At 45.4% G+C, this 24,829-nt stretch overlaps 1 protein-coding gene across 3 annotated transcripts in view; it reads left to right on the top strand.

The window, feature by feature from the left end:
* Window positions 1–1,137: 1,137 nt before the first annotated feature.
* Window positions 1,138–24,829, top strand: part of KCNK12 (potassium two pore domain channel subfamily K member 12) — a 44,518-nt gene continuing 20,826 nt past the window's right edge. For 2 of the 3 annotated variants that reach the window (XR_010307022.1, XM_064164367.1), the window contains exons 1-2: window positions 1,138–1,489; window positions 21,330–22,221. Coding sequence is in view for 2 of the 3 variants with exons in the window: in XM_064164367.1 (XP_064020437.1) it covers window positions 1,138–1,489; window positions 21,330–22,221 (1,244 nt within the window). In the remaining variant the exon portion in view is untranslated. Of the gene's footprint in view, window positions 1,490–21,329; window positions 22,226–24,829 lie in introns of those variants that run through there. The other variant, XM_064164368.1, reaches the window with a different exon arrangement.

Raw genomic sequence — 24,829 nt, 5'->3', positions numbered from 1 at the left:
TTACTGCAGATATCCTCTTCAGGTATTTAAATGCTGCTATAACGTCTTCTCAGAGTCTTCTTTTCTGCAGGCTGAACAACCCTGAATCTCCCAGCCTGTCATTGTAGGCGAGGTGCTCCAGACCTCTGATCATCTTTGTGACACTCTTCTGGACCCACTTCAGCAGGTCCATGACCTTCCTCTGTTGAGGAGTCCAGAGCTGGGCACAATACTTCAGGTAAAGACAATCATAAAGTCTTATCCAACCGACATAATTCTGTAACTAACTTTGTGCCACACAGGAGCTGGAGTCAGAGCTGAAACAACAACTCGTGCTCTTGGAGTGGCCAAAATTAACCAATTAGTGCCTCACCAACCACCAGCAGCTCCCTGAAAAACACCTCTTTTGGCACCGGGCACAGCGACAAGATTTTAAATCTCAAAAAACCTCCCCAACATCAAGGCGCATCACATCCGTAAGAGAGCAGCTGTCTCGGCTGTGTCCCACCTCCCTAGCTGTGCCCCGTGCCGGAGGCCAGCATCTGCCTGGTGCCACGGTGGAGAGACGGCGAATGGTGAGCTGGGCAAGGCAGAGCAGGGCTTGTCAGGGCAAGGCAGGGCAGGGTAGGGCTAGGCAGGGCTGGGCTAGGCAGGGCCGCCCCGCCCCGTTCCTCCCCCGGCCGGGTGCGGCGGCACCCCGGGGGTGCGGCAACGGCAGCGGCTCCCCAGCCCGGGCGGGCGGCGGCGGCGGCAGCGGCGCCGGGGGAGCTCTCCAGCTGGGGATGCGGCTCCCCAGGGGCCGCGCCGCACGCTCCCGCCCTCCGCCCGCCGTCGACCGGGCGCCGCTCGGAGCCTCCGCCTCCCCGCGGCGGTTTCCCCCACGGCGGGGACGCCGCCACCGCCCCGCATGGCCAGAGCGAGCCGTCCGGGGCGCGCTGCTGCAGCCCACGGCCCGGAATACGCGGGGCGGCGGGCTGAGGGCGAGCTGGCGAGGCCGGCGGCCCCAAGTCTCCGCTGCCAGCCAGGCGGGCAGCCCCGCCGGGGGATGACTCAGAGTCGCCGCCGCCCCTGCAGCGAAGCCGCCGCCGCGCCGGTATCCGCGCCGCGCCGCCCCATGCCCGCCGGGGGCCGCCCGCCGCCAGCCGCGCCGCGCACCGGATGATGCCCCCGCGGGGGGCGGCGGGTTCCTGCCGCCGGCGGCGCCTGGCGCCCCTCAACGAGGACAACGGGCGGTTCCTGCTGCTGGCCGCCCTTATCGCGGCGTACCTGAGCGCCGGCGCCACCGTCTTCTCGGCCCTCGAAAGCCCGTCGGAGGCGGCGGCGCAGCTCCGCTGGAACCGGACCTTGCACAACTTCAGCCGCATTTTCAACATCAGCCTGCCGGAGCTGCGCGCCTTCCTGCGGAGCTACGAGGCTGCCATGGCCGCGGGCATTCGCGTCGACGCCCTGCGGCCCCGCTGGGACTTTCCCGGTGCCTTCTACTTCGTGGGCACTGTCGTCTCCACCATAGGTGAGAGACCGCCCGGGGAGGGGGGTATGCTGCGGCCGCGGCTGCGGGGCGGTCGTTATAGCGACCAAAGTTTGGGGAGAGGCGCATCCGCGTTGCTACGGCAACCAGGGTCCCTGCAAGCGAGGGCCTGGGGAAAGTGTGGTGTGTTCAAGCCCCTGTCCCAGCCCTAGGTCCCTGTAGCTTACCCCGTCCTGTACGTTGGCACGGCTGGCTTTCGGCTGGCGCGGGATGTGCCGGTGCGTTCACTAGCATCAATAGCGAAGTGGCTGAACATGCTGAGTGCTAGCCAGGCTTCTGTGCTGGGCTCCGTACTGGTTTTAACCGCTAGCGAAGTTAAAAGTGCAGACGGGAATATCTGGAGGAGATACACGAAGCCGTATGTCAGCGCATCGCTGCCGACAGGGATTCACATCCCATAGCTATTCAGGGAGAACAGTGCTTTGTGAGCTCAGTTGTCTGATGAGTTTTGGGGAGAGGCCTGAATTTTACTCTAATTTTTACCATTTTTTTCACTCTAAAAGCACCAGCAAGAACTGTTATGTGGGAGATTGACTTGAAAGTAAAGCTGCAGCTCTCGGCTGCATTCAGAGCGTTGCTCGAGAAATCCAGTCCTTGCAGACACAAGATCTCAACGATTTTCTCTCTCCACCAGTTTTTTAAGTTTCCTAACAAGCCGGTTGTCTTGGGGCTTATGCACAGAGATGTCATGCTTTCCCCTTCATTAGAGAGGCAGAAACATACAGCTCGTTGCTGCACTTAGGTTTGGAAAATGTTTTATCAATAGTGACTCATCTGTAGAATAGAGTCGTGATGGTGACTGCAGTAATGTTGTCAAGTATTGTTACTTTTTGTATTGAATAATTCAGTCAACTTCTCCTTTTCAAGTGCATTCAATTGCCTAGTCATTAAAACACCGTTTCGATTAAGCATTAGGCTCTTCTTCATCACAATAACATGTATTTTTAAGAAGTTGTTGTGACCAACCTGAATGGATGGACACAAAAAAATACGTCCCTTAACAAACCCACTCATTTCTTCCACCTGCTGTAACAAACAAGAGAAATCGTCAAGGGATGGCTGATCTGCCAACACAGGCTTCACCCCTTCCTGGTTTTTGAATTGTAAAATGTTTCCTCTTCATTTGCAAGCCTTTGTTTGCATCTCCACTTCATTGTCCCGCAGTCATTTGTACCTGGGTGGAGGGAATGAGAAACTGAGGGGAGGTTTTTTGGGCGATCTTGACGGATGTAAATGGCTGAGTCAAGAACTGTTTCTCATGTTCCTGTAGTGCAACCTAGGGCACTACACTCTATAGCCCATAATGTCTGCATCTCTCACCTGCAAGATGGAGGCTGTAGATTGGTTTTGCCCTGAACTGCAACAAAGGCTGGATTCTGCCAAGTGTTCCCCTGAGCAAGCACTTACTGCTGGATTGCTTAGACTACTTGGGGTGAGCCCAGCAAGGCTGCTGTAGAGCAAGGTTTTGATCAAAGGTGGTGAGGAGGTGCAACAGAAGCTGGCTTGAAGCTGAGTTGTGCTTTTGGGCACAGGGAGGGCCATGGCAGAGCTGCAGTACTAGGGGTACCAAGCTGCATGGCCCTGGCAGGAGCAGTGGTCTCCCAGAGTTCGGGCATCCTAAGGCTTTTTGGCACACCATCCTGGCAGAGCTTTTACCAGCTACATCTACAGCTCCTGCAGACGAGAGGAAATGCTGCCCCCACCTCAGCACTTCTCCTCACTCGCCTCTTCAAGCTGCTGCAGCTTGTAGAGAGGCAAAGCCCACGGTAAGCTCAGCTGCTTCTCCACGGGCAAGGTTTTTTCCACTGCATAGTTGTAGTCAGGCATTCTTGGCAGCTGCTTGCCCAGCAGAAGCAAAAAAACACAGCAGATTCACTAGTTGCCCCACTAAAGCCCAAAAGCTGTAATCTGAATGTAACGTGCACAAAGCTGTCTCACTTAAGGTCTCAGCATGGGAGAACCCAAGTGGAATGCATCAAAATGTGACCTCTCTTGCGCTCTCTTTGTTCCCACCTAACCAGCTCATTTCTGTATCTACCTAACTGGAGTTGTTTTGATTCCACTGTCAGCTCATGCACCATATTATCCTGGTTCAGAGCAATTTCACTTGCCTTTGCCTTACACTCCATTGACAAAGAACTCTGTCTTCACTCAGCATTGCCAGGAACTACCAGACATCTAGAGTCAAAACAGCTTGCCTTCCTCAACAACTTCATCAGTTACATGTGTCAAAGCAACTTTATTACTCCAGCTAAACACGCTCCTATCCTGGTGACGCATCGGAAGGCTTTCTTACTCACTGCTTAACAAAGCAAGTAGATGCCATGTCTGCCAAGGGTAGATCACCCACAGGCTCCTCAGCCTCTTATCTGTAGAGAATTCCAACCTACAGAAAACTTGCAACATCTTCTCGAGTCTTCACTTTGCTCTTACTGGTTTTAATAAAACTGAATGCTTCATATGTAGGCATTGAAGTGTAGTCACCCAGAGACTGCAACTGCAAGTTTTTCTGGGGTTTGTGTAAGCTGGGCAAAGAGAGGGAGACTCCAGTTCTTCATCCTTCTGTGAACTGGCTTTGGCACAGTCAGGCTTGGAGAGAACTGCTCCATCCATCCACCTTGAACAGGGCCTTTGCAAAGCCAAGCAGCTTGCCTTCATTAGGTGCTCTGTCTCCTGTACTTCCCTTTCTACAGTGCTACATCTTACCTGATTACACTGGGGTGCAATCAAATGCATGGAGTGAGAAACACGTTGGTGAGTTCTTTAAGGAGTGGAAGAGAGAGTTAATATGAAGTGTTAAGTCTAATCTTAAAGAGTTTCCCTGACTATTCCACAAAGCAAGGGGCCCGTAAAACAGTCTCTTGATAACATTGTGGCCATTAATTTTGTTATCATGGCATTGTTTGGAAAGGATGTGCTGGTGCTGGTGGACAAGAAGCTGGGCCTGAGCAGGCAGGGTGCACCTGCAACCCAATGGCATACTGGGCTGCATCAAAACCAGCACGGCCAGCAGATAGAGAGAGGTGACTCTGCTACTCTGCTGTGCTCTGGTAAGACCTCACCTGGAGTGAGGTGCCAGCTCTGGTGCCCTCAATACAGGAAGGACACAGACCTGATGAAGTGGGTCCAGAGGAAGGCCACGAAAATGATCAGGGGGCTGGAGCAGCTCTGCTACAAAGACAGGCTGAGGGATCTGGGGTTGTTCAGCCTGGAGAAGAGAAGGCACCAAGAAGACCTAATCACAACCTTCCGGTACCTGAAGGAAGTCTGCAAGAAGGCTGGAGAGGGACTGCTTGCAAAGGCATGAAGTGATAGATCAAGGGGCAATGGTTTGAAATTAGAGAAGATTTAGATTGGATGTTAGGAACAAGTTCTTCACCATGAGGGTGGTTGAGCACTAGAACAGGTTGCCCAAAGAGGTGGTTGAGACCCCACCTCTAGAGATATTCAAGGTTAGGCTCGACAGGGCTCTGGGTGACCTGATTTAGTTGAGGATGTCTGTGCTTACTGCAGGAGGGGTGAACCAGATGACCCTCAGAGGACCCTTCCATCCCAGATGACTTCTATGATTCTGTTTGGTGATTGAATATTGAAATATTGAGACTGTTTTTTGTAAGACACATCTTGATTTTCAGAGCTTGTAAGAAAATCCTTCAGTCCCATTTCTGATTGCTTGCAGTTAGCTTACACCATTTATTTGGTTGTCATTTTGCACTACAAAAGGTGGGAGGAGAGGTGGCTTTTTTTGCCTTTTTTGGGGGGGAGGGACAGGAGAAAATTAATATTATTGCGATTTGTTTAAGGAGCATCTTAGTGAAATTTATTCTTGAGTCATTGGTTTATCTGGCAGTAGATTTTTTCAGTTCAGATTGTTTCTTCCTTCCCAAATCACAAACAATCGCTAGCACTTTGTTAGAAGACTGAAAGTAAAGGATAACTCACAACAGTTTTCTTTCTGGTAAAGTGTTGCAGAGTGGAGCATAATCAATTCTATGTTGTGCTAGCTCACATCCATTTTGCCTGGCACACAGAGGAACTCCAGGGGGTTCAAAGCTCTGGATTTCTAGAGTGTACTCAGATTTCTTTCCTCTTTTAAACATTAGAGTAAATATGAGGTGCCTATCTGGTAAAACATACTGAGATACCAACTTACTACAATTGGGTTTCAAGCTTCTTACCTGAAAGTATACATCTTTCAAACAAATTGTCATAACAATTGCTTTGCAGAAATCATAGAACCCTGTATAGAACTGCTGAGGTTGGAACAGACCTTTCACATCATCAAGTCCAGCCACTCACCTTAAGCTCACAGTCCCATCACTACTGCTAAGTCACTGCCTTGTCCTTAAGTACCACATCCACACATCTTTTAAATACCTCTACGGGTGGTGACTACACCATGTCCCTGAGCATCCTGTTCTTATATCCAGCCTCAACCTCCCCTGACACAACCTGAGGTCATTTCCTCTTGTCCTGTCATTTGTTGTGTGTGAGAAGAGATGACCCTCACCTGGATCTAACCTCCTTTGAGGTAGTTATAGAAGGTGATGAGGTCTCTCAGCCTTCTCTTCTGAAGACTGAAAAGCTCCAGATCCCTCATCCATTCCTCATAAGTCCTGCCTTCAAGGCCTTTCACTAGCTTAGTTGCTCTTCTTTGGATATGCTCCAGAACCGCAGTGTGCTTCTTGTAGTGAAGGCTCCAAAATCAAAAACAGTACTTAAGCAGTGCATTAAAAAATGAGGTCAGAAGAAGTAGTCCAGTTGTAAAAGTAATTTTTAAACATACTATATCTTAAAAGCACCCTTACTGCAGATACTTTGGGATGAAACGTGTCTGGGTTACAGATGCATGAGAAGGTTCTCTGGGAAGGAAAGGTGCAAAGCACTTTTCTCTGTACAGATATGCAAGGGTTACTTACACGTGTTTAGGGCACAGTGTAGAGGTGTGAGCAGGACTCTTCCTCCTTTCCTTGTTGTCTGAGGTATCCTGTTGAATGACTTCGTGTTGGTGTGGACTGACAGATCCACCCAAAGGCATGGGACATGCTCTGCTCTCATTTCAAAGCCCTGCAGTGACATGAAGAGACAGAGCTTTGAAACCATATGAAGAAAGGCCACATAAAGACAGAACATTTGGTATTTTCTACCAGCCAACTAGTTCTTGGCAGCTGCTCTCTCCTTTCTTAGGATGTCAACTGAGTTAAAGCCTCTTATCTCTGGGTCCTCTGTAGGGACCCAGCATACAGAGCACTTCATCTCTGCTTGTGCTCCACAACCCAGGCACCGTAACCACTCACTTCCAAACTAGCCTCTGGCTCTATGTCATAGTCATTTGAGAAAATCTGGAGGTCCAGAGGTACTGAAGGTGCTAATTCAATGGAAGTGATTTTAAAAAGGTAGTTGGACAGCTCAACAAATGCATGGTCAGATATTGGACTGCACTGCCAGGAGCCAGGCAGTAAGCATGCCCAAGAGCAGACACTTCCATGGTAATTTGGCATGAAATTCCAAATAGCCAAGGGGGAAATACATTTATTCTGTCTTCTTCATTGTTGTGTTTCAGGGTATGAATTTGAGCTGAGGCTGGGAAAGGTTCCAGCTATCTGCTCTCATCGAATGCATTGACTGTCTATAGAGCCAACATAAAACAAAAGGTAACACTCATCCTGGGATGTGCACCTGATCAGCATCAGTGTTATGCTTTCTCTGAGCTCTGCAGTTCTCCAAGGCTTATATAGGCAGCTCTTGCAGAGGGTTCAAATTAGGGGGCAGCTGCTGCCAAAGCTGACATTCCTGAAGTTAAAAAATCACAGAATCAAAATAGTAGCGATTGGAATGGAACTCTGGAGATCACTGAGTCTGACCCCTCTGACAAAGCACAAGATCACCTAGGGCAGACTACACAGGAGTCCATTCAGTCTCCACAGAAGGAAACTCCACAACCTTTCTGGGCAGCCCGCTCCAGTGTTCTGGTAACTTCACAGGAAATAAGTTTTTGTTGCTGTTGAGATAGCATTTCTTGTGTTCCAGTTTGTATTCGTTGCCCCTTGTGCTATCACAGGGCACCACTGAAAAGAGACTCTCCTTCTTTCTGACACCCTTCATGTGTTTGTATCAGATCCCCTCTCAGCCTCCACTTCTCCAGACTAAACAATCCCAGGGCTCTCATCTTCCTCATAAGACAGATGTTCCAGTTCCTAAATCATCCTTGTAGACTTTCATTGCACCCTTTCCCCTATCTCTTGAACCAGGGATCCCAGACCAGGACACAGTACTCTGGAAGTGATGTCACTAGGGCAGGGTAGAGGGGCAGGAGAACCTCCCTCAACCTGCTGAACATGCTCTTCTTAATGAGGAAGAATAGAAAGTAAGAAAAAACAACCAATCAAAAAACAAGCAAGAAAGCAGTTGGAAGACTGAGCAGTATTATTAAGCTACACTGTCAGGCAATTTGTCTTTGCCATACTTCATCAGGTCTGCAGCCAGCATGAGAGTGTGTTTCAGCTTGGTCTGCTGCAGCCAGATCTGGTTCCTTGGGCTTGTGTGATGTTTTGATCAATGTTGATCAATGTGCTGGTGAAGTTATTTTCTCACTTGGGTAGTCTCCATAAAGAACACAAGCGCAAGAGGTTCAGAGGTCCACAGGTCAATGGTTATCATAGTTCTGTGGAGAGAAGTAATCCTACAGTGATCTTCCTCAGATGAAGACCTGGCACCATAGCAATATCTTCTACTTATCATAGCTGCATAGAAGTATTAACTTCTTTGGGTGCCACTGATAGATAGGAATTTGTAAGCCTAGGTTGGGTGCTCCAAGCAGAAAAGTAATCAAAATCACAGCTTGCCTTCTTGTACTTGAGAGCAACAACAAGAAGCTTTACTTGGAATATTTCCATGTAATTACGTGGGTGACTTCAGTTGTCCATGCTGAAGGATTGCATTGAAATCATTTTGATCTTGTTGAATTTTTGTTCTAAAAGGCAAGAAGGAGGAACTCCAGTACTTTATTTAAAGCCTTTTCTTAAAGAAGAAAATTCTTAAAATACCATTTTAATCAGTCTCAGCACTGCTTAGGGTTTACCTGGCCCTGCTGGGTAATGCCAGACCCAGCAAACAAAGCTGTTACTGTGCTTCAGTCATCTGAAGAGAATGACTTCTACAGAGCACATCTGCTCAGATTCCTTAATCTAAGAGATTCAGAGATCTAACTAAGCCTTAATTTTGAATCCTAGTGTTTCAAAACACATCATTATAGTGGAGATGTATTTGTTTACAGCTGGAGAAGTTAAGTCAAAGACAACAAAACTGTATTTCTTTTTGAGGATGTTATGGGAGATGGTGTCAAAAGTCTTACTGAAGCCAAGGTACTCAACATCCACTGCTCTTCCTTCATCTACCCAGCTAGTCACCCCATCATAGGAGGCTATCAGATTAGTCAAGCATGATTTCCCCTTGGTGAATCCATGCTGACTACTCCTGATAACATTTTTTTTTCCTTCCATGTGCTAAGAGATGACCTCCAAAATAAGCTGCAACATCATATTTCCAGAGATGGAGGTGAGGCTGGCCTGTAGTTTCCAGGGCCCTCCTTTTTGCCCATCTTGAAGACTGGGATGACATTGCCTTTCTTTCAGTCCTCAGGCACCTTTCCTATTCTCCATAATCTTTCCAAAATGATGCAGAGTGGCACCCTTCTGTAACATCATGGAATAAAGAATTTGCCAAGCATCACATGAGATATGATCTCTTATCTCAGAAGTGGAAGTTTTCTATTTAATTATTGTGCGCTGGTTCAGGTTTGAAAAAAAGACAAACTGAAGTTCATCATCAGGGACATTTCTGCAGCTTTCAGGATCCCTCTAGCTTGGGCAACTGAAGGAGCAGTGTCAATTTAGTGGCTACATGCCTCCTTCTTGGCACAACATTCAATTTGGTTTTCAGTGATAGCCCTGCTGGGCAGCAAACACCTGTGTTTCAGTTTCCTATGCATTTACAAGAGGTTGGAGATTGCCAACCAAACATTGGTGGGTCAATTTATCTTTCTATCCTTAGAGGTGACGTGTGTGGCTCCAGCCTGTCAGACTGTATTACTAAGCAACCTCGCTGTAAACCAGTTATCACTCCTGTAATAGCAGTGAAGGATCGTAATTACTGGTCTTACCAGATGCCCTGTTTACTGCTGTCTCATAAATCCAAATCCTGCCTAAAACTCCAGCGGATGTGTTCCCATGGAGCATGACCAGTCTCTAGCCTCTGCTCTCCACTTTTGCTCTCCCTGAGATATTACTCCTTTCCTTCTCTTACAGTTATTTAATGCTCCTTAATCACCTGCCTTTTCAAGCCACTCTTAATTTCTCCAGCCTCTGCTGCCTCCCTCCCAATTAGCATGCCCTCCTCTACTGATAATTTATTTGCTTGATGAAGTTTTGAGTATTTTTTATGTCTTTGCAGTCTTTCAAGTTAATGACTATCAAAGAAGTAATAAGTCAAGTTTTACAGTTTCTTTCTGTTCCTTAACACACCTATCCCTTTTCCCTAGTGTAAATCCTTCTGTTGACTCTCATTTCTTTTTTTTTCTGCTTTAACTACTTCTTTCTTCAGCTGTCTTCAGTTTGACACAGATCATACACACTTAGTAATTTTGTCTTACTTTTACTTTATTCAAGGATACAGTGTAATAGTGGCCCTGGTAGAGTTGGGTAATGGTTGGACTTGACGATCTCAAAGGTCTTTTCCAACCATAGTGATTCTGTGGTTTGCCTTTGCAAGCACCCATCTTGCTTTTATGCTAACTGTGATTGCTCTTCATTGTGGAAAGAAGAGGAAGACAATTACAGGACAGATGTGTCCTTCAGAACTTTGTGTAAGAACAGCCACTACTGGTGTTGTGTTGGGAAAGGCAGTGTGATTATTTTAAGGAACGCAGCATGACCTTTCTTTGTAGCGATTGAAGCCATTGAGAATTTTACCTCTTGCCATAGCAGCATCAGAATGAGAGCAATTAAAAAAAAAAATGGAACATTTAATCTGCAATTTTTGGTATGAGGAAAGCTTGATATCTTTTGGAAACAGCCTGTGGCAGGGTTTTAAACTGTCAAAGCTTTGATGGACAAGGAATACTGCTGAGCCTTTCTTATACCTTTCTTATGCCTTCCAGCAATGGAACAGGTTGCTTAGGGAGGTGGTGGAGTCACCATCCCTGGAGGTGTTCAAGAAATGTGTGGACATGACACTTGTGGACATGATTTAATGGCCATGGTGGTGTTGGGTTGAAGGTTAGACTCAATGACTTTAGAGGACCCTTCCAACCAAACCAATCCTGTGATTCTTCAATTCTGTGTCATGGTTTTTAGTCCAGCTGCAGCTGAGCCCCATGCAGCCACTCAAATGACTTCCCCTTTACTCTCCCCCATCAGTAGGATGGAAAGGAGAAATTGGGAGCCAAATGCAAAATCCCACAGGATGAGATCAGGAGACTTTAATAGAATACAAAAAACAAATGAACAATAGAAATTAGAACAAATTATATACATAATATATAGCAACAGTAAGACAGGTAGGGATAAAGATTAGGGTTCATGCTGATGAACATTTGAAGTGTGAAAGTCCTCCTGAGAGCAGTTCTGTTCATGTTTTGTGAACAGAAACACTGAGGTAACAGAACAGAATTAGAATCTAAGGGCAATTGCATAGCCCTCCAAACAAAACAAATATGTTTAATTTTGTATCTTCTCAGCAGCCTGCTTCTGTTGAAGTCAATAGCAGAGCAGTCAACAGAGCTTTAGGAAATCCCACCCTACTCATTTTATTGGCCAACAAATGTAGGTCTCATGTGGCCAGCACCTGTCATTACTCTAAGCAGTAATATATCTCCTTGAGCTCACTGGGTCTCTGGATCATTGTGGGTAGTACACCTAGCTGTAGACATCAGCAGGTTTCTGTGATGTCCCTCTTGAATCAGATGAGGAGAAGAATCAAAATTAAATCTAATTGCATTTGATGAGGCAAAGCATTAGCAGCCTTTTCAAGTAATTAAAGCTTTGGAGTGGAATAAAATAAGAAATTGAACGGTTTGATGGGGTTTGATGTTAATGTGTGAGTGAGGCACTTCTATTGCTCGTGTTTAAAAATCCAAAGTATGTTCTCTTTATTCATTGAGGATAGCAGCAGTAACAAGTTGATAACATTTGTAGCCCCAGAGTCCTCAATCAATTTTAACTTTCCTGAACTTGTGTCAATGCAGCTTCTGTCCCTTTAGAAATGATGGGCCAAACATTCACATTCATTCTCAAATCTTAAGCAGGCAAATTTAATCACAGCAGAAGCAGCAACTAGAGGAAATCTGCCTATGTGAGAATTGAGTGAGAAACCAATTGAGGAAATTTCAGTTAAAAGAAAAACAGATACAATCCTTTTGGTTATTCATTACTGACTATTCTACCATCTGTTTGCTCAGACTGAGTATTGGGCAAGCAATTTATTTATCTCCTGTGGATGAACCAAAAATACAATGTCATTTGTGCTCAATGCATAGGGAGTCAAGTCTACTTTTAGCCATTTGGGGCTGGAAATGGCTATGGTGTAAAGATCTTAAATCCAAAATGTGATTTTAATGAGAGGAGCAGAAAAAGGTTGCCTCATAAAATGATTTGCCCATTTAGCAGAGCTGCAAGCACCAGGAAAATCTCAGATAAAATGCATCAGGAATGGTATGGTCAGCAGGAGCAGGGAGGTCATTCTGCCCCTGTACTCTGCACTGGTTAGACCTCACCTTGAGTACTGTGTTCAGTTCTGGGCCCCCCAGTTTAGGAAGGACATTGAGATGCTTGAGCGTGTCCAGAGAAGGGCGACGAGGCTGGGGAGAGGCCTTGAGCACAGCTCTATGAGGAGAGGCTGAGGGAGCTGGGATTGTTTAGCCTGGAGAAGAGGAGGCTCAGGGGCGACCCTATTGTTGTCTACAACTACCTGAGGGGAGGTTGTGGCCAGGGGGAGGTTGCTCTCTTCTCTCAGGTGGCCAGCACCAGAACAAGAGGACACAGTCTCAAGCTACATCAGGGGAAATTTAGGCTGGAGGTGAGGAGAAAGTTCTTCACTGAGAGAGTCATTGGACACTGGAATGGGCTGCCCAGGGAGGTGGTGGAGTCACCGTCCCTGGGGCTGTTCAAGGCAAGATTGGACGTGGCACTTGGTGCCATGGTCTAGCCTTGAGAATTGTGGTAAAGGGTTGGACTTGATGATCGATGAGGTCTCTTCCAACCTTGTTGATACTGTGATACTGTGATACTGTGAAAAGCTCAAAATGGTCTTGACGAGGTCACAAAGTTTTTCTGTGTCATTACATTTAAAAGTAGTCAAGTGAAATGCATAACAAGGAAGAGTTAAACACAGAAAATGAGAAAGTACTGGTTAGTCTGCACTGCTGACACTGTGTTTATATTACAGTTACTTAAAATTAGGTCTTTGTGCCTTTGTGAATGAATGAGAAGAGCTGCCCGAGCAGAAAGATACTGGAGAATTTGCTGCCTTGCTTGCAGGTGGAACTGTCTGAGATAAGAAACTCACGAAGGCATACTTAAAACATCAAGAAGTCAAGGTAGATTTGCCAGAGTTCTTTCATTAAGGCATGACTGTAGAAGTTTCTACAGAGATTTGGGGAAAAAATAGTCACAGTGGAAAAGATGTTTGTGTCTTTAGGGTCTTTTTATCTTACAGGTTTTATCTTCATAGGCCCTTTGTAAAGCAGAAAAGCTGAGAAAGCTAGCACAAAACAGATGTTCTCTGAATGCCTACCTACCCAAACACCAGTGGCGGAAGAATAATATGCTGCAATTCTACTATTAAGTGCAGTCAAAAGATAACCCAGTAATTTAAATATCTGACAGCCTTTCTCATCTCTAAAGCTGAGAAAGCCCAGAAGTGACATCTTATTTTATCAAACTTTTCCTGTGGGGAAATATGACATTAACCCAAGAGAGATGAGTGAGAATAATGTCACTATGTAGATCCTGACTGTTGCCTTCTCTCTACAATTTGTGTTCATACTCTTCTGGTTGCCATCCTCCTCTGAACACTATTTTCCATCGTCTCCATTTAGGAGAGATTCCCTGTCCTTTATTAGAAACTGTATTCTATTGCAATAGTACCAACCAGAAAACTCAAACATAAGCTTGGCAAAGATCTTGAAACTCAAATCCATGACCCTTCCCCACATATTCCCCCTCCAGGTGGGCTGCTAGTGGTTTGGCATAAGTCCTTCTTGCTGGTACAAGTTGCTTAGAGAAAGCACCGAATCCCAGAATGTTAGAGACTGAAGTGACCTCTGGAGGTCATTGAGTCCAACCCCCTGCCAAAGCAGGATCACATAGGGCAGGCTGCACAGGAATGCTTCTAGGTGGGTTTTGGAGGTCTGCAGAGGAAACTCCACGACCTCTCTGGGCAGTCTGCTCCAGGGCTCCATCACCCTCACCATAAAGAAGTGTCTCCTTGTGTTGAAGTGGAACCTCCTCTGTTCTAGTTGTACCCATTGTTGCCCTGGTGCCGCTGAAAAGAGCCTGGTGCCTTCATCTTGACACTACACCTCCGATATTTATAGATGTTGATAAGATCTCCTCTCAATCTTCTCTTCTCATGATTGAACAGTCTCATTCCTCTCAAGTCTTCTTTCAGGAACAGCCAGCCCCAGCCAGGAATAGAACTGATTTAGAGGACATTTCTTGCTTGGCTTTATTTTGTGCCAGAGCAGCTTGGCCAGACCAGATAATGAGCCTCCTGTATTTATTGGGCTGTGTCCTTATGATAATGCAGTCAGTAGTGAGCAAAGGTGGATTTGTTTGGTTAGTCTTTGGTATGCACCTTCTTCTTCTCACACTGTACACAGACAGGACAACATGCGATACAACTCAGGGGAAAAAAAGTTTGTCTCCTGGTAAGTGAGCAGAGCAAGAGTGCTGGTGCTGCTTGTGAAGCTGATGCCTCAGTGTTTCTGTTTTTAAGGGTCGTTTATCACTCAGATCTACAAAAGTCAGGCCACTTGAGCTGATAAATGTGCCTGCTGAGTACTCACTTGAAGATCTTGCTTAGAAAGCTCAACTTGAAGGTGTCAGCATAATAAAACATACTTGGGAAAACTGCTGTGAGGAGAAGGTAAACTTATATGAGCAGCCAGGTTTTGAAGAGGTTGTTTCTGTTTCTTTTCCTGGGGGATCTTAGAGGGTATACCCTCGATGCCTTAGATCTCTGCTAGGGTGATAACACTTGGGGTTTAAAAGAAGAAACCTCACCCTTATTCCTCTCAGGTCCAGTATTTCCTTCGCCATAAATACATTGTTCCAGCTCTGTCACTCAGGGTGCCTTCTCCATAAAGCATGGAGGCCTCTCCTCACCTCCTGCTGACATGGCCAGGTATCAGCCCCATGTAGCAGCACTTCCATGTGCAAGTACTCTGCATCTAGGTTCAAGCTTCCTATTCCCATCTTCAGGGGATTTCACAAGACACAGTCTTCCTTGCAGCTTCTTAGCCCCTATCAGACCTGTGCTCTTAGCAGACAAGATCCTTCACCACCTTCCTTCCAAAATGTCCTCTCCAGAACACTGGAGATCCCTTTGCAGGATCCCCTTCCCAGGATCACAGATACCAGAACCTCTGGGTTACCTCCACAGCCCACTCCATCAATCACACTGCTCTCTACTACAAGTGCCTCCTGCCCCATTCGTATGAGTCAGCCCCTCCCAGCATCCTACTGCTCTCCAGGGATACCTGTGAGAGTGCAGATCCCTTGCCCACAGGCAGAAATCACAAGAAGAGCTGGAGAGTCCCTGATGGAGCTGCCCCACTGTGTCCCAGCCCTAGGCACAAGGTACAATTTCCCAGCCCTGATTCTTGTCTCACTCAAGTCACCATTGGGCATAATTTTAGATTCATATTTATCATTCACCTTTACAGAAAAATATTATTACCTCTTGATCTATTTTTATACTCTCCTCATGCACTGGTAGCTAGCAACAGTTTATTAGCTTTACTTTTCAGTTACATAATGCCATGGTTTCCAATTTAATTGCCTTTTTTTTTCCAAGGAAGCATGGGTTGTTTTAGGCTGACAGTCCTAGTAACGTTTGAAGGCTAATCATAAAGTCATACAGAATCATAGAATCACCTGGTTGAAAAAGACCTTAAGATCGTTGAGTCAATTCATAACCTAACATCTTGTACACAACTACTAGACCATGTCCTTAAGCTCCTTATTCAAACACATTTTAAACACCTCCAGGGATGGTAACTTGACCACTTCTCTAGGCAGTCAATTCCAGTGCTCAATGACCCTTTCAATGACAAAATGTTTCCTAATATCCAATCTAAATCTTCCCTGGGGCAACTTGAGGCCATTTCCTCTCATCTTATCATTTGTTACCTGGGGAGAACTGACCCAACCTCACCTCCCTCCAGCCTCCTTTCAGGGAGTTGTAGAGAGCAATGGGGTCTCCCCTCAGCCTCATCCAGGCTGAACAAACCCAGCTCCCTTAGCTTCTCTTCACAAGACTTGTGCTCAGGACCCCTCACCAGCCTCATTGACTTTCTCTGGACAGTATTTTCTCCATGGGATATCTGCTCCACTAGGTGGATCAGCAAGGCCTCCAAGCTTGTGTACGAGGCCTTTAAGCCAGCCTTAAAAACTGCAGCAGTCTCTCATGTCTTCAGACATATCATGGGTCTAACTCATAGTGTGTCTTAATGCACACAGTACATAAGTACTGTTCAGGAGCTCTGTAGACAGTAATCTAAGTAAAATCAAATGTGATCGGACAGCAGCTTTGACACTTAAAGTTTATGGCAGTGTAAAAGCTCTAAAAAAAGGCTCAAATGAGGGTGATTGAGTAAAGAGGTTTTACAAAGTTGTTAAAGGGAAAGTAGGTTTTTCAGATGTCGTCAGAAAAATGCAAAGCCTGGTGGGAGAACTGCCTGGTAGAATTCTTGCTCCTTGGGTAAAAGTGCTGAATGCAGCAGAAGGTTTCTATCTGCAGTGGGTTTGTCAGCTCTGAGCTGTGACCCTGTATCCAAGGCAACTGTTTCTGGATGTTAGGTAGTCAGGAGCAATAGAATAAGTGAGAGGTAGTTACGAAAGATCCAGGTATGACTCTTTCAGCGGCAGAAATGATGAAATAATTATGAACAGGAGGAGAAAGGGTTGCAGGGAGCACCAGAACCCAGGTATAGAAATCAAAATATGATGTTTTGTTCCGTGATGCGGTAGTACGTGTTAGTAAAGACCAGCCAAGACTGTTGGAAAACCTTCAAGTAAAGCAAGTGTGGAACAAACATGAAACAAAATTGAGTGTGTTTAGTTTATATGTCTGTGTTCTATAACCCCTGTATCTTGGGGACCAGGTACAGCTGGTCTAAAGACTAAGCTGTAAGAGCATTTTGGTTATAGAGTTGTTTGTGATTGGTTTTGGTTGTTGTTATTGTTGTTGCTGTTGTTGCTGAGAAATAATTTGGTTTAAAAGTTATTTTCAACAGTTGTAGTGTCTTTTGATTCCTTTAAATGTAACTGCGCTATGGTTATGTAATGGCAGAGAGGTGATGCTGCTCTCATGATCTAAGTGCTGTTACACTCTGGGATTTAAAATGATTGCTCAGTTGTGCTGGCTTGGTGTACGAGCCAAATCCCAGGCAGGATGCCTGTGCAAGAAGAGCTGAGGAGATGGCTTAAAGAGGCAAGGACACATAATGCCATGGTAAAGGCTGGAAAGTTTTCGTATGTTCCGTTTTTGAGGTAACCAAAACTTTCTTCCGTCTCTGGGCAAATACATCTTTACTGGAAGATTGTCACCTGCTTTAATCTCAACATTTAGTAAGACAAGGTAATTGTCAAACCAGTTGGCCTGAGAGAAGAGTTCATGTATGCTAAAGTTGCTATTCCTTTTTGTCTTGTGGCATCCACCATCTCTTACAGCCATAAGAAAATGGATAAAAGAGAAGAAAGCAAGAGCAACAGGAAGGATATCACAGGTTTGTTCAGCTGCACTGCCTCTTGAATCCTTCACCATCTTAAGTAAATTAAAAAATCCAGATAAGCAGAATAGTAACCACAAAACCTATTATGAGCATTCATTAATTGCCAGCACTTCCCCAAGAAAGGCTGCTGAAGGATGTTATCTGAGAATTATTATCAAGTCATCTCTTCTAATTCCATTTTTCTGTGGCATAAGAAGTATCAAACAGTTCAAATCAATACTACCATCAAGCTTGTGCTGGAGGCAGTGAGACAAAACTGCAATGAGAGGCTGAAGTATTGTGTCTGAGCCACATGAAACCAGTCCCCAGGTACCTGGACAATATGTGTCAGGACCCTGAAAAATGCAAAGCACCATTTTCTTTTTTCCTTTGTACTACCTCAGAAGCACAAACAGTTCTGGATGAATTTGTTCCATAGATTGATAGAATTGTTTTGGTTGGGAAAGACCTCTAAGGTCATTGTGTCCAGCCATTGACCTAACACCACTATGGCTTTTAAACCATGTCCTGAAATGCTATGTCTACACATTTCATAACACTGCTAGGCATAGTGACTCCACAGCTCCCTGGGCAGCCTGTTCCAATGCCTGACCACCCTTTAAGCAAAGATGCTTTTTCCTATTATCCAGTATTTTATCCAGGAGTCATGCTGTGGAGGCTCAGTTCAGATATATTGTGCAGAACTCATCAGGACTGACCACTCCTGGTCGAGGTGATGCTGAAGAAGCAAACACAGCTGGGGAAGGAAGACCCTGTATAAAGAGTGTGGGAGTACACTTCTGTCTGCTAGCTGTTGACTGGAGAGTTGTGCTTGCCTGGGCTTACTTCTTGCTTGGTTTCTGTATTTCTTAGCACTCTCATTGCTGTGGTGGATCCTTTCAGCTACACCTTTCACCTCATACAGCTACATACTGAATTTTGTTAAATCTGTGCTTCAGAAATCTCACTTAAACCACATCAGAAATAGAAGCCTTCAGCATCTCATGTGAATGACCACCAGAAAATAGTAAAAAGCTTCAGTGTATTTACAGTGCGATCCAAACTGTCACTATCTCTTTTTCTTTTTCTTTTTTTTGTTCTTTTTAATTAATAAATGTGTCTAGCCATATGTGTGACAATAAACCCATTTATTTTGATGGTGATGTTCACACACTTGCTGTGAAGCACATGTTTAAATGCCTTGCTGATAAGGCATGGAGAAACAGATGCCTTCTCCCTAACAAGCTGGCTGCATATCCTAGCTGGCAACCACAACAAGCTCCCTGGCTTCTTCTGAGGACCAGGCACTAGTTCATGTTCATCATCACATGAGAGGTCTCTTGCAAGGAGCCAGCCCAGCCCTAACAGCTTCACCCCACAGAGGAGAAGAAACTGGGAAGAGCTTCCCAGTCACTCATGTCAAGCCAGTGACCCCACAGGAGGCTTTTTAAGGTCTACTCTCAAAGGTGGTCTTTTAGCACAACAAAATGGAGAGATCATGGGTCTGGAAAACAAATTTAATGATCTCTTTGGTAATATTTTATTTGCAGGTAATACTGTGCAAATTTTTTACTATCCTTAACAGAAAGGACTACTTCTGCTGTGAAGATACTTATAGAACCATAGAACTGTGGAGGTTGGAAGAGATCATCAAGTTCAACCACTTGCCTAGAGCTTGCAATCTCACCACTGCTGCCAAGAAAGTACCACTAAACCATGTCCTTCAGCATGATATTCACATGTCTTTTAAATACCCCCAGAGATGATGCCTCCACCACCTCCCTGGGCAGTCTGTTCCAATGCTGTGAAAAAAAAATTCCTGATATCCAAGCTGAACCTCCCCATGGCACAACTTGAGGCTGTTTTGCTCTGTCACTTTTTGCTTGTGAAAAAGACCCCCACCTACCTCCCATCTCATTCCAGGTAGTTGCAAAGAGCACAAAGGTCTCCCCTCAGCCTCCTTCAGGCTAAATCACCCCAGTTCCCTCAGATGAAGCAAGCAATGTTCCCTCTGCCAAAGAGCCCTCACAATAATAATAATAAATAAAAAACAAAAGAGCCTAAAAGTTGGCATAAGAGATTTCCATAGCACCAATGCTGCCGGGATTAAGTACAGTGAGTTACAGACTTTGAATGCTAGTTGCTCCTCTGATCCTGTCAGTCTGCAAGATCCCAGTGTTCCTAGCGCTCCCAGTCTGCCAGGTGGCTTTGCTGTGTGTATGTCTCTCCGATGGCTTTTCCTTTTTCTGTGATGGTATCAGGTGGACTGGTTGCAGCAGGGGTTTAGTTATAACTTTAAAGTGCTGGGTTTTGGAAGGTGGCTTTTTTCCCCTCTTATATAATCTGAAAACTTGATTCAGGCATAGAGAGTGTTCTCAGTAAGCCTGCAGATGACACCAAGTTAGGTGGCAGCGTTGATTTGAATGAGGCTCTTCAGAGGGACTTGGATAGGCCAGATCAATGGGCCAACATTAATGGGATGAGTTTCAGCAAGGCTAAATGCCACATCCTGCACTTGGGTCACAACAACCCGAAGCAACGCTACAGGCTTGGGGCAGTGTGGCTGGAGAACTGCCTGGCAGAAAGCAGTCTGGGGGTTGTAATAGGCAGCTGAATATGAGCCAGCAGTGTGCTCAGGAGGCCAAGAAGACCAATGGCATCCTGGCTTGTATTAATGCTGTGTCCAGCAGAAGTAGAGAGGTGACTGTGCCCTTGTACTTGGCTCTGGTGAGGCCACAACTCAAGTATTGTGTTCAGTTTTGGGCACCACAATACAAGAGAGATGTTGAGGTGCTGGAGTGGGTGCAGAGTAGGACAATGAAGCTGGGGAAGGACCTAGAGAATAAATCTTTGGAGGAGCAACTGAAGAAGCTGGGGCTGCTTAGTTTGAAAAAGAGGAGGCTGAAGAGAGACCTCATTGCTGTGTACAACTACCTGAAGGGACATTGTGGAGAGGCTGCTGCTGGTCTTTTCTCACAGGTATTCGGAGACAGGACAAGGTGGAATGGCCTCAAGCTGAGACTGGGTAGGTTTAGACTGGACATTAGGAAGAAGTTTTTAATGGAGAGAGAGTGGTCAGGCACTGGAATGAGCTGCCCAGGGAGGGGGTGGAATCACATATTCTAGATGTGTTTAAGGGTTGTTTGGATGTGGTGCTTAGGGATATGGTTTAAGGTGAATCTTGTTGAGTAGGGTTGCAGGTTTGACTTGGTGATCCTGAGGGTCTTTTCCAACCTGGATGTTTCTGTGTGTGGAGTGCTGAATCCAGCTCTTGGGCCCCTAATACAAGAGGAAGATAGATCTGATGGAGCAAGTCTACAAGGGTCACAAAGATGATCAGTATGCTGGAGCACCTCTCCTATGAAGACAGGCTGAGAGTTGGGGTTGTTCAGCCTGGAGAGAGATCCAGGGAAACCTTATATGGGCCTTCTCAGTACCTGAAGGGGGCTCACAAGAAGGCTGGGGAGGGACTGTTTACAAGGCCATGTGGTGACAGGACAAGGGACAATGGTTCTAAACTAGAGCAGGGCAGATTTAGATAGGATATTAGTAAGAAGTTCTTTACTATGAGAGTAGCGGAACACTGGAACAAGTTGCACAGGGAGGTGGTGGAGGCCCCATCCCTGGAGACATTCAAGGTCAGGCTTGATAGGGCTCTTCTGGGTTGGAAATATCTCTGCTTACTGGGGGGGGAGACACACTGCATGACCTCTAGAGGACTCTTTTGCCCCAGTGCATTCTATGATTCTGTGATTTGTGGAGCTACGTATGTCATGAGTGATGCATGCAAAACAATGTCATTAATGTTACCCATTTATGTCCACACCTTAGGTTTTGGGATGACCACACCAGCAACCGTGGCTGGCAAAGTTTTCCTCATCGTTTATGGCCTTTTTGGGTGTGCTGGGACTATCCTTTTCTTCAACCTCTTCTTGGAGCGCATTATCTCTCTCCTGGCATTTATCATGAAGGCATGCCACGAGAGACAGCTGCGAAGAAGCGGTCTCCTACCTCCAAACTTCCGAAGGGGGCCAGCTATGTCTGGGGTGGGCAGCCTGGTGGGGTGGAAGCCATCCGTTTACCACGTGCTGCTGATCCTGGGAATTTTTGCTGTTACCCTTTCCTGCTGCGCCTCTGCCATGTACACGGCGGTGGAAGGGTGGAACTATGTTGACTCTTTGTACTATTGCTTCGTCACCTTCAGCACCATTGGCTTTGGAGATTTGGTAAGCAGCCAAAATGCTGCCTACCAAAATCAGGGATTATACAGATTCGGGAACTTCGTATTTATATTAATGGGGGTATGTTGCATATACTCTCTTTTTAATGTCATCTCCATTGTCATCAAGCAAGTTTTGAACTGGGTGTTGAAAAAATTGGAATGCAGTTGTTGCCCAAAGTGCCGTAAATCGAGCGCCCGCCTCGGACGTCGCAATGCCATCACGCCAGGAGCCCGCCTACGCCGACAGAACATGTCAATGGACACTGATGGGCAGTATGACAGTGACACTGAAGGAAGAAGACTCTCTGGAGAGATGATCTCCATGAGGGAACTCACAGCATCAAATAAAGTCTCCTTGGCCATTTTGCAAAAGCAATTGTCCGAGACGGCCAATGGCTACCCAAGGAACGTTTGTATCAATACAAGACAAAACGGTTTCTCTGCAGGGGTGGGTGCTCTAGCCATCATGAACAACCGCTTGGCAGAAACAAGTGATTCTAGGTAGAGTTTTTGACATTCCTTTTGTTTCATAAAAAGAGAAAAAAAAATGGTGTTTAGGGTAAGCTACTGGAAAGCTTTCAGTTCAGAGACAGCCTTGGTATCCATTGGGCATTCAGCATTTTAGTTTGGGGCAGGGGTGGTGTTTATAAGTCTCTAATATGCAGTAACATCTACTGTAATGTTGCAATTTTGCCCCAAGAGTTGTTTTTTTGTTGTTGTTTTGGTTTGGGTTTGTGGTTTTTTTTGAAGATACTTTGATATCTTTGATGCCATATCTGATGCAATTATGGGAGGATGGAGTGCTATAGTTAGGGTGGTGTCAGTTACAGAAGGATGGTTTGCACAGTTAGGATGGTGTCTTTTACAGAAGGATGGTTGCACAGTTAGGATGGTGTCTGTTACAGAAGTACAGTGTACACAGGTAGGATGGAGTCAGTTACAGAAAGATGGTGTGCACAGGTAGGATGGAATCAGTTACAGAAGGATGATTGCACAGTTAGGATGGTGTTTGTTACAGAAGGATGGTTGCACAGGTAGGATGGTGTCAGTTACAGAAAGATGGTGTGCACAGGTAGGATGGTGTCTCTTACAGAAGGATGGTTGCATCATGGATGCAACATGCTTTGTTCAGATTATATCCTGAACTTCAGGTTAAAATCCATTAAATGGACAAGTTGAGCTGCAGATTTAAATTTGAGGTTGATAAGGTTTGGCTAAATCAGTATCTCATGCTGAAGTCTGGATTTGGCCCTGAATTTTCTGCCTGACGCTCTTCAACAATTCCTTCCAGCAAGGCTGTATATGACATAAGCATAAGTGACTGCAGATACACCAGTTTTAGAGGGGCTGTGACTCCCTCAAAAAGTCCTTCTGACTTCAGTGGTGGAAGATCAAATGGGCTGAACTCCCTTAACTGTGAAAGTTGGTCTGTTTAGCCAGTCTTGTCTGAAACACCACTTGCTATCTAACACGTGAAAACCAGAGGATTATCAAAAATCACATTAAAATGTGCAAAACTGTTCCTGCCTGCCAACAATTAAAACAGGCAACTGTCAGCTTTGGTACCAGCTTCATTTAATACAAGCAAAGCCAGTATACACCTCTGGTGTCAAATGTTTGTGTTACCACTGAAATGCTTATTTTTCATTACTTTGACAGGAAAATAAGCAGCAAAAATGAATGCAGGCTCCCCATCATCCTAAATTTGCCTCTTTTACTTCTGCAGTATTATTGTCGAGATTCATGCAAATTATTTCTCTGTGGGTCCCGACCTTGATCTTGTTTCTCACAAATCTCATTGTGAAGGTTATACAGAAGAATACTGCTTTGAACCTGCCCCAGAAATTGGCTTCCCTCAAAACATTCATACACCACAAGTTGGCCTCAGGCTTGTTGCTACTGTCTTATAAGTCATATTTAACCTGTGCAAGCCCAAACTATTGGAAGACCAAAAGCATCTTCAAACAAACCTAGTCTGAGTGTCTAGTTTAACGTGACAAAACCCACCTGGATACATTCCTGTGTGGCCTGTCTTAGGTGATCCTTCTTTGGCAGTTGTGTTGGACTTGATGATCTCCAGAGGTCCCTTCCAACTCCTACCATTCTGTGATTCTGTAAAATGGGTGCACAGGAATTACCACAAGTCTCTTTCAAAGCTGTGGATCATTTCTCTAGATCCTTTATTCCATACCACTCTTTTAGTGTTGTGAGGGCAATGAAAAGGCTTCTACTGATTCCAGAAAAAAAACCCAGAACTTAAGCTTGAGGTCTGAGAAGTCACATTAGTCACCTCTTGAAAATAATTTGGGTAATTACAGGCAAGATCATGAGTGCTAGGTTGATAGCTGAATATTTATGAAAAGGCCAATGAAAACAAACAAGGAATGTTAGAGATGTTTGACAATGTTTCCCTGAAGTTTCATAGAGATATTTCACTCCATTGTTTATTTATTTTAGTTTTACTTTGCTTTGCTTTAAATTTGTAGTAGTGCAAAATGTTTTGGAATTTAGCCTTAGAAAACTAACTTTTAATTGGAGGTTTTGTGTACTTGAGCCTGCCCATTGCAATATGGCAGTGATCATCAGGTCAATATAGGGTCAGTATGGCAGGCCTTTTGCCTGGAGGAGAGGGAATGAGAGCTGCAGATAAGCCATCACACGTGGAGTTGAATTGTACTATAAATGTAGTCACAGCTTGGCCAGAAATGCTCAGTGATGTTTGTGTTCTGTATTTATTCAATACGGATTCATACTTAAGATTATGTGTAGGGCAGAGGCTGCACTTGAGGTGTTTTATCTGGCACGAGCTTCCCTGGCGGCTGAGAGACCTGCTAAAGCCCGTGGACCTATCTGTCTCTGAACTTCATCTCAGACGCTACGTTCCATTGGCTCTTGGAAGAAGCAGGCAGAGGTCAAAGTGTTCGGTGAGCCTAGTTTGAAGGATAAATGTTAAGCAGGATGTGTAGGGGCAGGTCATGGAATGGAGAAGATTCAAAGAGCAACTGCAAAGACCCCATTTGGAAAGCAAATTCCAGAGCTGCAGAGACCATTTTTGAAAAGAGTAGAGACAGAGAAACAAATGTATGATTTTTTTCTTTTCCCTTGGGAT

This window comes from Pogoniulus pusillus, chromosome 25 (assembly GCF_015220805.1).
Source record: "Pogoniulus pusillus isolate bPogPus1 chromosome 25, bPogPus1.pri, whole genome shotgun sequence".
In the NCBI taxonomy this organism is placed as follows: Eukaryota; Metazoa; Chordata; class Aves; order Piciformes; family Lybiidae; genus Pogoniulus; species Pogoniulus pusillus.
The sequence above is the reverse complement of the archived record's forward strand: the minus strand, read 5'-3'. Positions and strand labels throughout refer to the sequence as shown.